The sequence below is a fragment of the Osmia lignaria genome, chromosome 8, assembly GCF_051020975.1.
Source record: "Osmia lignaria lignaria isolate PbOS001 chromosome 8, iyOsmLign1, whole genome shotgun sequence".
NCBI lineage: Eukaryota > Metazoa > Arthropoda > Insecta > Hymenoptera > Megachilidae > Osmia > Osmia lignaria.
In genome coordinates this window covers 4,717,028-4,728,866 of record NC_135039.1, presented here as the reverse complement: position 1 = coordinate 4,728,866, position 11,839 = coordinate 4,717,028, and the positions used below count along the sequence as shown (strand labels likewise).

At 38.8% G+C, this 11,839-nt stretch overlaps 1 protein-coding gene across 1 annotated transcript; it reads right to left on the bottom strand.

Moving 5' to 3' along the window:
* Positions 1-2,668: 2,668 nt before the first annotated feature.
* On the bottom strand, positions 2,669-6,346 carry LOC143305547 (uncharacterized). The gene is made up of 3 exons (XM_076689582.1): positions 5,795-6,346; positions 4,364-5,131; positions 2,669-2,971 (listed from the first exon to the last, which is right to left on the bottom strand). The coding sequence occupies exons 1-3, from the start codon at positions 6,344-6,346 to the stop codon at positions 2,669-2,671; spliced, it is 1,623 nt and encodes a 540-aa protein (XP_076545697.1).
* Between the last annotated feature and the right edge of the window lie 5,493 nt (positions 6,347-11,839).

Here is an 11,839-nt window from a genome sequence, read left to right as displayed (position 1 = left end):
TATTTATTGTTTATATACAGTTCGTTGCGGGTGGACGATTTTCGCTGCGAGTGCCTGTACATGGGTACATTGACGATTTCGATTTATAGGAATTCGGAATACAATATCGGGACATATTATTTAAAAAAAAAAGTAACCTTAGGCACTCGATTTATAGGAATTCGGAATACAATATCATTTTAAAAAAAACTAACTTTAGACATTCAATTTGTAGGAATATTTTTCCCTTGGTTATTTTATATTACAAAAAATGTATTTATAACATTTGCCTAAAGGAATTAGATCGTTCATATATTTCCTAGGTCATGTGTGCAGTATCGTATTTTATACTTTGCTGTAACGTATATAGTAGAGCTATCGTAGCATCCGTGTGTCATTTAGGTGTATGCGAAAAGTGACGTAGCATAGCATGCCGTTAGTTGGATGCGATAATTCAGGTGGCGTTGAAATCAGTTTCTGTTCGGCCTAATTTTCGATGAATCGTTGACTGTTTTACCGACGCGGAATTCGAAGTTCGGGCTCCACGCTAGCATCACCTTAACGTGCGCGTCTCTGAGTCCTTGCCGCGTATTCGCGAAATTCACCCTCACGACACTCTGCCTAATAGGACTTGCCGCGCAGCTAATTCACACGAAGTACTTCGACAACTCTATCTCTAGACGCACGGGCTCCAGTCACGTACTTACACGATTGATCTGTTGCGTTATTGAAAGTTATTTTAATATTGGTTGCTAATTGTTACAACAAGGGATAGTGAACAACACATGGCGTAAGCAGTCTATCGTCTCTCTTTTTTATTGTATGAACAGCAGCACTATACAGTGCATGCAACGTGCCAGAATAAACGGACCAACCTAACATATTATTCCAACACTCCCCCGTAAATGCAGGACGGTTTATTATGTTTGTTACACAAAGGCATAACAGTTAAGACACTGGTGCAAATTTTAGAAAGTACAGGTACAAGGAAAAGTTAATATATATAAAGTACAAAAATTAAGATATAGGATTTAGCTTAAAATATAAGAAACAATAGTTTATGATTAACATATCAAAATAATGATTAAACAATTACATGGCACAGAAGAAAAGCAGCTCTTTGGCAAATTTCTCGAATTTTGCTGAAGGAAGTGGTTTGGTAAATATATCACTTGGGTTGTCTTCAGAAGGTACATAGATCATGCTGAAAAGTCCCTTGTAGTATTCATCTTTTACAAAGAAATATTTCACCTCAATGTGGTGACTTTTCTTGAGCCTCCCTGCTTTGATAAGTTTTATTGTACTTTGATTGTCAATGTACAAAGTACCTTTAACTTCTTTGTTAGTTAACTCCTTCAGCAATTCGATAAGGTATTTCAGTTCTTTGGCACACTCACAGGCAGCAACTAATTCAGATTCCATGGTTGATTGGGCTACAATGCTTTAGCGTCTGGAGGAGCATGAGATTGGACCCCCAAATAAGGTAATAATGTGCCCTGATGTGCTTTTTCTTCTTATATTTTCTGTGCTATTATTGTCATTAGCATAGTCTGCATCACAGAAGGCATGTAGATGCAAAGTTTCTTCTGTATCAGTCTTGGAACTTGCATAGAAAATTCCACTTGCACTTGTTCTCTTCAGGTATCTTAAAGTTCTCTTCACATTGATGAAGTCCTTGTTCTTTATTTATCCATGGATCTACTTTCAAAATTTACAGCAAAACTCAGATCTGGTCGAGTTTTACACGCTAAATATAACAGGCTTCCAATTCCTTCCCTGTAGTTAAATTTTCAAACTTCCCTTGATATTCATCTTCATCATCAGTTTTGTAGATATCTAGAGTGATCGGAGTTGACATTGGCTTTGCATCTTGCATTTTGAATCTGGTTATTATTTTCTTGGCATAATTCTCTTGAGAAATGATAATTCCTCCTTCCGTCTTCTCAATGTCAATTCCAAGATAGGATTCTGGTTCTTCATTTGTTGTCATGTCAAATTCTTTCTTCAGTTTCTCTTGAAGTTGCTTGATCTTGGCTTTGTCTTTTCCATTATGCCATCATCAACGTGGATGGCTAAATACATATCACCATGTTATGTCGGCGGGATAAGCGTAATGAAAAACTCGTAATTGATAATAATGAGATTAACTGAACGTATGTATTTGAACAAGTTTGAATGGTAAATGTAAAAGTATAATAATGGCTGACTGTTCGCTGTAGCGTAATCGCACGTGTATATCTCTCGCTATGCTGAGCGTCTTCTGCGCAGTTTTGTTCGTTCTCCCCATTCTTCGCCTCACTTCGACATGCGCGCATGCGCGATACATTCATCACAAGCCGGATATCTAACACTTACATTGCATGTAACGGAAAATTGAGAATGTAACAAATCATAAAAAGAAAACGTAACATAAGGAAAAAAAAACAAGAACGTAAAATGAAATACTGTGTTTGTAATATCCTTATTCTAATTCTTCTTATCGCTAAACTTATTCATATGTAATTTCGAAGTCTCTTAGTCGCGTTGGTAGTTTTACGTTTCTCCGCGGTCTTTCCGCTGTTCGCCTGGGCGTAATTGTAATGGACTCCGCGCTTCTTTCGAATCGTTCATCCTGAGGTATGCCTGGGGTTTGTACCGGTGTTTGTCGTGGTGACGCTTGTGTAGGGCATGGAGGTTCCATCGCAGGTTCTTAGTTCGCTGTTTCCACTCTCGTGGGTGTATCGCCAACTGTGGAAAAATCTGATTCTTTTTGAACAACGCTTGAATAATCAGTTGGTTTCGGGAGTGTGTTTTCCCCTATCTCCCGCATTTGGTTTACGTGTCTTTTCCAGATTCGTCCATCGTCCAACTTAACTTTATAATGTAGTCTTGCTAAATTTGCTATCTTTAATAACAGGTCTAGTCGTGTACGCAATTTTCTATTGAACATTAATTCGGCTGGTGATTTACCAGTAGTATTGTGTTTTGCATTTCGGTACTGTAGAAGAGTTTGCTGTAACGCAATATGTAATTTCGTTTGCTCGGGTCGCATACGTCGTAAAGAATTTTTTAGAATTTGTACATATCGTTCCGCTTGACCATTCGTTGATGGGTTGTAAGATGCTGTAAGTTTCTGAGTAATTCCGTTCATTTTTAGGAATTGTGTAAATTCATTAGACTTAAAAGTTTTGCCGTTATCGGAAACTAGTTGTTTAGGTAAACCGAACGTAGCAAAAATTTTCCTACATACTTCAATTGTTTTCGCGGAAATGTCTTTGACTATATGTACCTCCGGCCATTTCGTATACGCGCCCACTAAAATGAAAAAAAAGTGTCCTAAAAATGGCCCTGCGAAATCTACGTGTACGCGGCTAAAAGGTATTGAAGGTGGTTCCCACACGTATGGTTCCATTTTAACTGGGTTATTTTTGAAAGCTTTGCAATCCTGACAATTTCTCGCGAGTTCTTCGATATCGTGATCAATGTTTGGCCACCACACATATCCCCTAGCGATGCTTTTCATTTTTACTACTCCGAAATGTCTTATGTGTAATTCTGATAGTATTTGTTTACGTAAGGTTGATGGGAAAAGTCACCACTCGGTGTCCTCTTAGTATTACCCCATCTTGTAATGTAAATTCCCTTAAATCTACGTTTGCGAAAGCGAAATTGTCTTTAGGGGGATTTTTTCCTGATAGTAATATCTTTTTTTGTTCAGCCATGGTTGTATCCTTTTTTGTGGCTGCCACTAAATCACTGTGTGTCAACGGTAGATTTTCGATGGTTTCTAATTGAAACGCATCGATTACATCTGAAGAAGTATTTTCTTTAATTGGAAGGCGTGACAAACAGTCGGCGTTCGCGTGTAGTTCTGATTTGCGATATTTAATCGTATATCTAAACCCTTGTAGGAAAAGTGCGTAATGGTGCATGCGCATTGCACTCTAAGCTGGTAAGCTTTTACTGGGCGCAAAAATTTGTACTAGTGGGCGATGGTCTGTAACCAGAGTAAAATGCCCGCTTACTAAATATTGATGAAATTTCTTTATTCCGAAAATTATCACGTACGCTTCTTTATCGATTTACGAATACGATTGTTGGGTTTTAGAGAGTGTTTGCGACGCGAATTGTATGGCCCGCTCTGTACCGTCCGGGTACAGATGTGATAGCACTGCTCCCACACCGTAAGGGCTTGCATCGGTTGCTAGAATCATTGGTAATGTTGGATCAAAATGAGCTAAGCATTTAGGGCTTATGAACGCTTCCTTTGCCGCTTTGAAGCTTTGTTCGCAGTCTTTGGTCCATTGGAAACGTATATTTTTATGTAATAATTTATTTAACGGTTGTAATATTGAACTTAGGTTCGGAATGAAACGTCCGTAGTAATTACTAGAAAACTACGTACCTCTGTTACGTTCTGTGGTCCACGCATACCTTCGATTGCTTTGATTTTATCCAGGGCTTTATGTAATCCATTTTTGTCAATAACATAACCGCAGTAGTTTATTTGTCGCGCAAAAAATTCGCTTTTATCTGGATTTATTCTAATATTGTATTTTTGTAAACGCGTGAAAACTAATTCTAGAGTTCGTAAGTGGTCTTCCACACTTGAACCCGCAATGCGTATGTCGTCTAAGAAAACTGCGACGCCTGGAATGTCGCCTAGTATGCTTTCAATTGTTCTTTGCCAGATCGCTGGCACGGATGCAATCCCGTACATTAAACGTGTGCAACGGTAAAGACCTTTGTGTGTATTTAGCGTAAGCAAATGTCTGTCCTCCGGTCGGACTTCCATTTGTAAATATGCCTGTAGAAGGTCGATTTTTGAAAAGATTACTCCTCCCGCCATAGATGCGAACAGTTCATCCGCTGTCGGTAAGAGGTGGTCATCTACTATTAATTGCGCGTTTAACGTTACACTGAAATCTCCACAAATACATATTTGTCCATTCTTTTTAAGTACCGGCACGATGGGTATAGCCCATTCCGCGGTGTCGACTTTAATCAAAATACCTTCCGTTTCTAATCTTAATAATTCCTCTTCGATCTGTGTACGTAGACGAAATGGTACCGGGCGTGCTTTGCAGAAAATCGGCTTCGCATTCTCTTTCAAAGTTAACTTGGCTTGAACATTTTTAATTTTTGCTACTGTCGGGGACGTAATGTCTTGGTACTTTTGTAAAAGTAATTGTAATTGCTTTTTAGAATTCATTTCTACCGAATGTATTGTTTCTAAATCATTGACTAATTGTCCGATAACACGGTCTTTACGTAGTTGAAAAATTCATTCGCGGCCTAGTAATGTGTTTCTATTCTCTTTTACAATGTATAAATTTAGTTTGTGTATACGCTTACAGCACTTTACGTTAACTACAATGTAACCTAGGGGTTTAACCCTTTTACGTCTGAGCTCATCTGACATGACTGAAACTGCTGCTCGGCTGTCTATTTCGAATTTCACTCGCCTGTCGCTTACCGATAGCGTAGTCTCCAGCTTTTCCCTGTACTGCGTATGCTCTAATTGTAACACCTCCGTCAATTCATTATTATTCTCGCGGTTCCGTTGGAAACAGACCCTCTGTAAATGTCCTGCCCTACCACAAGCGTTACATTTAATATTTTTATCTAACGTACATTTTGACGCGAGATGATTTTTGCCGCAACAGTAACAAGTAATATTTGTATATTTTTATATTTGTATGTATATTTACAGGATTCGACTTATTATTATTTTTTTTACATTAGTATTTCTAGAAAAACTATTATTGACTTTAGACGACTTATCTGTATTTCCTTCTCGCTTGGTAATCCGTTTCGCCGCTTGTACTATGTTTACCTCTGACGTCTCTCCTTGAAGTTGTTGTGTTCCTTTGTCCGATATCTCCATCGCTGTTGCCACCTGCGTCGCTTTCTCCAAGGTCAAGTCCGGTAATTCGAGAAGTCGTGCTTGAATTTTCTTGCTGATCAACCCAAAAACTAATTGGTTGCGTAGTGCAGTCTTTACGTATTCGCCAAATTTACAGTGTAAGCAGAGTTTCTGCAGGGCTGCTAAAAATTCTTGTATCGATTCACCTTCCTTCTGCTTTCGTTGGTGAAATTTGTAGTTTTCCACTATTTCGAGCGGTGCTGGCTCGTAGAAATCGCCTAACGTTTTTGTTAGAGTTATATAAGTCGCTTCGAATGGGTCCTGTGGAGCTAACTGGTTACACACGATGTCGAAAGACGCCGGTCCAACGTAATGTAATAAATAAGGAACTCTTGCCTCGTTTTTAATTGTGAAGATCCGGAAAGCTCCTTCCAATCGCATCAGCCATCTTGACCACGTTGTGCTTGTGGGGCAGAACGGTTCAATTACGAATGTATTAGGTACCATCGTTGCTGTAGCCATGGTCACCGTCCTTTTTCCTCAGCTCCGTTGTGTGGAATTTTCCTCGCCGTTGCCTTTGTCCGACCAGGTGCTCGCTTCGAAAAAATCGTGTACGATTTTCCGTACTGGTTCGTGATAAAGAGTCCTCGTCGCCAAATTGTTATGTCGGCGGGATAAGCGTAATGAAAAACTCGTAATTGATAATAATGAGATTAACTGAACGTATGTATTTGAACAAGTTTGAATGGTAAATGTAAAAGTATAATAATGGTTGACTGTTCGCTGTAGCGTAATCGCACGTGTATATCTCTCGCTATGCTGAGCGTCTTCTGCGCAGTTTTGTTCGTTCTTCCCATTCTTCGCCTCACTTCGACATACGCGCATGCGCGATACCTTCGTGACAAGCCGGATATCTAACACACCATTTTCAGACTTGAAAATACATTGATCTGATTTCAGTTGTATCATTCTTTGTAATTTGAGAAATGTTGTGAATCTCTTGTTCCATTGACATGGAGCTTGACGCAGTCCATACAGTGATTTCTTCAATAGGCAAACCTTACCAGGCTGGTTAAATCATTCTGGTACTTTCATGTAGATTGATTCTTGTAATTCTCCATATAAAAATGCTATCTTCACATCCAAGGTCTGAATATCCCATTGATTACGGGCTGCAATGGCAAATAGCAATGTGAGATAGGTTGTGTCAACCACTGGACTATATATATTCTCGTAGTCCATGTCATTCTTGTCTTGAGAACATGCTCTTGCTACCAATCTTGCCGTAAATCTTCCATCCTCTTTTACTTTAAATACCCATCTGTTTATGAGTATCTGTTTTCCTTTTGCTTGGTATTGATTTACATAAACCCATGTTTTATTTTTCATGAATCCTTTTCTTCTTTTATGGCTTTCTGCCATTGATCTTTGTCTCTTGAGTTGATAGCTTCATTAAATGTGAGTAGAGCTTTATTCTCTTCGTGTTCATCTTCACTTGAGAGATTCATAACATAGTCATTAAATCTCTTTGGTAATTTTGTTTGTCTTCTTGGTCTTGGTATTTCTTCATTTATTGGTATTTCTTCATTATTTTCATCTTCTCCCCCGTTTTCTTGATCTTCAGGTTCTTCCACATTCTCTTGATTTTCTTGTTCTTCAAAAACATTCTCTTCTACTTCTTGGTAATTTATGATATTTAGGTATTCTTCTACTGGTTCTGTTTAAAACATAGTGTCTGTGAAAATTACATCTTTGCTTATGTATATCTCCTCTTCTTTGGCATCCCATAAACGGTAACCATTTGGTGCATAGCCAGCAAACATGGCCTCTTTACTTCTACTTTCTAGTTTCTTCAGGGGTTTGACAATTTTTGAAAAAACTTTTTGTCCAAACACTTGCAAATTTGACAGATCAGGTTTCCTATTCAACCATTTTTCTGCAGGAGTTATATCCATTCCTTTGGTTGGGCTTCTATTTGCCAAGTAACATGCAACTCGGACTGCTTCACCCCACATTTCTTTTCCACATTTGGCATCAAACATAAGTGCTCTGGCTTTATTTAATAGAGTCAGCATCATTCTTTCACTTTTCCCATTCAGTTGGGGTGTGTATGGAATGGTGAAATCTTGGATTATACCTTTATCTTTACACCAGTCAAAAAGAAGAGCATTTTTAAATTCACCTTCATTGTCACTTCTTAGTTTGCTTGCTTTCAAGTTGAATCTTGCTTCTGCTTCTTGTACATATCTCTTGATACATTCAAAAACTTCATAGGATGTTTTGGTTTCTAGAAGATACCCTGTGCAAAAATGTGTATAGTCATCCAGCAAGACTATAAAATAGTTCATGTTGTCATGAGTTGGTGGATCTATGGCTCCACTAAGATCTGTGTGGATTATTTCCAATGGGCGGGTTGCTCTTTCTCTCACAGTTTTGAATGGTAATCTCACTTGTTTGGCCTCTGCATAGATTTTACAGTCTATACTAGTCCATTTGTCATTGAAGGATATCGGGGATTTTCTTCATTTGGCCATAACTAAGATGACCAAGCTTCCTATGCCATTCTTTGAGTTGGTTTGATTTTTCAGCAACAAGAGTACTTCCACTTTCTTTATTCATATTGACCACATACAAACTGTTTTCATTCTTGTTTCCTTCAATCACCACATCTTCTCTGGGTATTTCAAGTTTGGTTTTTAGTACATAGACCTTGTCTTTATCAAAATATACTGTACCTTCTGCTTCAGTAACACAGTGCACTGAAAAGAGATTACGTGACAAGTTTGGTACATGATCGACTTCTTTGAGAATGCATTGATCAAATTCAATTGTACCACATCCTTGTATTTGTATAGATGCTCCTTCTTGGGCTGTTTTTACACTGTCTTTGTATTCTTTCAGATCAGAAATTATTTCCCCGTTTTTGGACATCATTCTATTATATCCACTGTCAACAACCATTTCTAAATCATCTTCTTGTTTTTCAGCGTTTTGTTTAACATATAAAGACTCAGTATGCGCAAGAAACACAACTTTGTTTTTCTTGTTTGAATTGTCATACTTCTTCTCCCTTTCTTCATGTTCTTGTCTGTACTTGCATTCTTCTGATTTATGAGTCATTTTCTTGCAATGTTTGCATGCTTTGTCTTTAAAGTAGCAATCTTCAGTGACACGTTTTATTACTGGTTTACCCAATTGTGTACAGATAGCGCAGGGTTTCACAGATGGTTGGGGTGTTTTATATTCTTGTTTTTACGTAGTATATTCCTGTTTCTTGTTTTCCTTGCAATCCGACTTAATGTGGCCGTGTTCATCGCAAGAGTGACAGATTATATTTTTGTATTTATTTTTCACTTCTGCTCTGACAAGATGAGGCCACAACCTCTGTCCCACCGATTTTGATCGCCTTCAACATATAGGTTGGGGGTCACCCAAAAGTCACTTGGGGTATAGTTCCGAATAGCCCCGGCGGAGGGGGGGTCCCCCTTTGGAGGAGGGAGGGGGGGAGGGGGAAGACCCCAAATATCAAACGGTATCCACATCAGACCAGTAGTTTCGGAGATATTAATTAAAAACTTTCGCAGAATACATAGAATTCTGCCTATACAGACATGACTAACACAACCATCCCCGCTGTAGAAATCGTGGTCGTCGAGTGTCAAGTAGCCGATGACACAGTAGGGGGTCTCGACCTGAGTATCTATAGGGTGTCTCATTCAGTTGTGATCATTGTACCATTGTATTTAGCATTATTTATCGAACCTCATCCGGAACTTTGTATATAACTCAAATGTTTATAACTTCTTGAAGGCAAATGATTAGATTTTTTGACTATTGAAACTGAAACGTAACATAATGTAACTTACGATAGGTATTTCAGCATCCAATTCCCGGATAAACTATTCGAATTGATCGAATCATTTCGGCGAAGCAGTCTAATCCTTTTTGCTGAACTTGTTTTCGCCAAAGATATTCACATAGGTGGTAGTCCAAATCACTTTGTCGCACTTCTCCCCTCTGAAGTCGTAACCTCAGTGGTCTCCACTGGCTTTCAACCGCTTGAGTATTAACCCCATTTTCAGGGTTTATAAAATTCACCGAATGGTTCACTGTTAAATGTTCATAACCCTCGTCTCCCAAACAGTCATAGGCTTTCCAGGAATCTGAATAAATTGTTGTTCCCGGAGCAATGTGTTTTTTAATGATTCCAACTAATGTATCGCAGTCTCTTCTGTTGTCTGGACATATCTCCAACCGGAGCTCTTTTGTTTCGAGATCTAAAGCTCCAAAAATCCATTGACCTTCGACGACACGACCCCTTTCGTATTTTCGACGGCCAAACTTCATTTCGTCGATTTCTACAATCTTCCCAAGCCCACCAATTGGACCATTGTTATTAATAACTTTATCAATGGTAACCATGCACACTTCCCGGCAATAGAAATAAATATCAGCGACCGTTTCGCGCGAAATAGTGGGTCTTCCTAGCCTTTGTATTTCATTTATCGCATCATCATATTTTAATGCCCGTGAAAAATAATACGTCAGCCTTAAAATATCTTCCATGGGAATATTATGATATTCAAACCACGTTTTCTCGGCCATAGTCCTTTCTATAGAATGCCTGTGACACCTCCATCGTTGTCCTACACACGAGTTGCTACCATTGCATGAACTTGCGCTCAATCTCATGAAGTGTTTAGTGTCTTTCGGGCATCTACGTTTAGATGGTAGCAATCTGACACTTTGGCACCACAAAATACACCTATCTCGCGATACTAGAACTTCAGAAAAAAGTCTTTCTATATTCCAAGTTCCTTCAAGGAAATCAGTGGACGTCGAAGCCATTACTAAATGCAGCACGCGTAACGACACTTTTCGAACTGACGACGATTTTTGCTAGCATTCGTTTTGACGAAAAATGTCATAAACGCTTACAACTGACTAACAAAGCAAGGATCAAAGGGCGTCACATCCTTCGCACTATTTTATGGTGTTTTCTACTTGGACACAATCATAAAACATCCCTCGTTTAAGCTTTGCCGCGTCGGTCGGTCAGTTAATCTTGTCGAATTTTATAACGGTAACAGTAACGTATCTATATTTTCATATTTTTATATGTATCTCGTATTTTTCATTAGTGCATTTTGTATTACAGCATATTTAATATTTTATTTTGCATTTTTGGTAAGTGAGATAAAATAATTTCAATTTTTTAAAGTAATTATTCTCGTGATTTAGGCCGGGGGAGGGGCTTCGCGAAGCCCCTCCCCCACCACCCCCCCAACAGAGAATATAACCTAACCTAACCTACTACGGTTTGATATTCGTAGACGAACAAAGTGTTACCTTCTGTTCGTACATGTATAACTGGCAAATTCGCCTTACATATGCCTTACATTATTGGGTAAAATATTGTATAAAGTTGTTTGCAAATATTTCGACAGCTTGTTATTTCCATTAAAAACAAAAATCATATTCGTATTCAGCATATTAAAACGAGTAAAATGACGAGATTAATGTAAACCTGAACCACAGTTTACAAAATAATGCGCTTTATACATATACGACACCCTGTAGGTACCCAGGTCGAGACCCCCTACTGTGCCATCGGCTGCTTGACGCTTGACGACCACGGTTTCTACAGTGGGGATGGTTGTGTTAGTCACGTCTGTATAGGCAAAATTCTATGTATTCTGCGAAAGTTTTTAATTAATATCTCCGGAACTACTGGTCTGATGTGGATACCGTTTTATATTTGGGGGTTTCTCCCTCCCCCCTCTCCCCCCTCCAAAGCCCATGTCGATCGGCCACCGAGGCTATTCGGAACTACAGCCTTTGTTTCAACCGAAGCGGTGGCGTAGTGGTTGTGGCGGTTTCATGCGGAACCTAACGTTGCGCGTTCGAGTCCCCCCTTTACGTACTATTTTTTTTTATTCAAACGAATAAATTAAAATACTTTGAACAATAAAACTTCGAGAAAAATAAAGTAATATTTGTATTTTTGATACTTAC

Bases quoted from the DNA above. Each gene is read 5' to 3' on its own strand.
- LOC143305547 (XM_076689582.1), bottom strand. From the start codon at position 6,346: ATGGCTACAGCAACGATGGTACCTAATACATTCGTAATTGAACCGTTC. The intron at 5,132-5,794 runs GTAAACATAGTA...CTTTTACAAAAG, and splicing joins TTCAAGGAGAGACGTCAGAG to TACCAAGACATTACGTCCCC. The intron at 2,972-4,363 runs GTACGTAGTTTT...ATTGCGTTACAG, and splicing joins GACCACAGAACGTAACAGAG to CAAACTCTTCTACAGTACCG.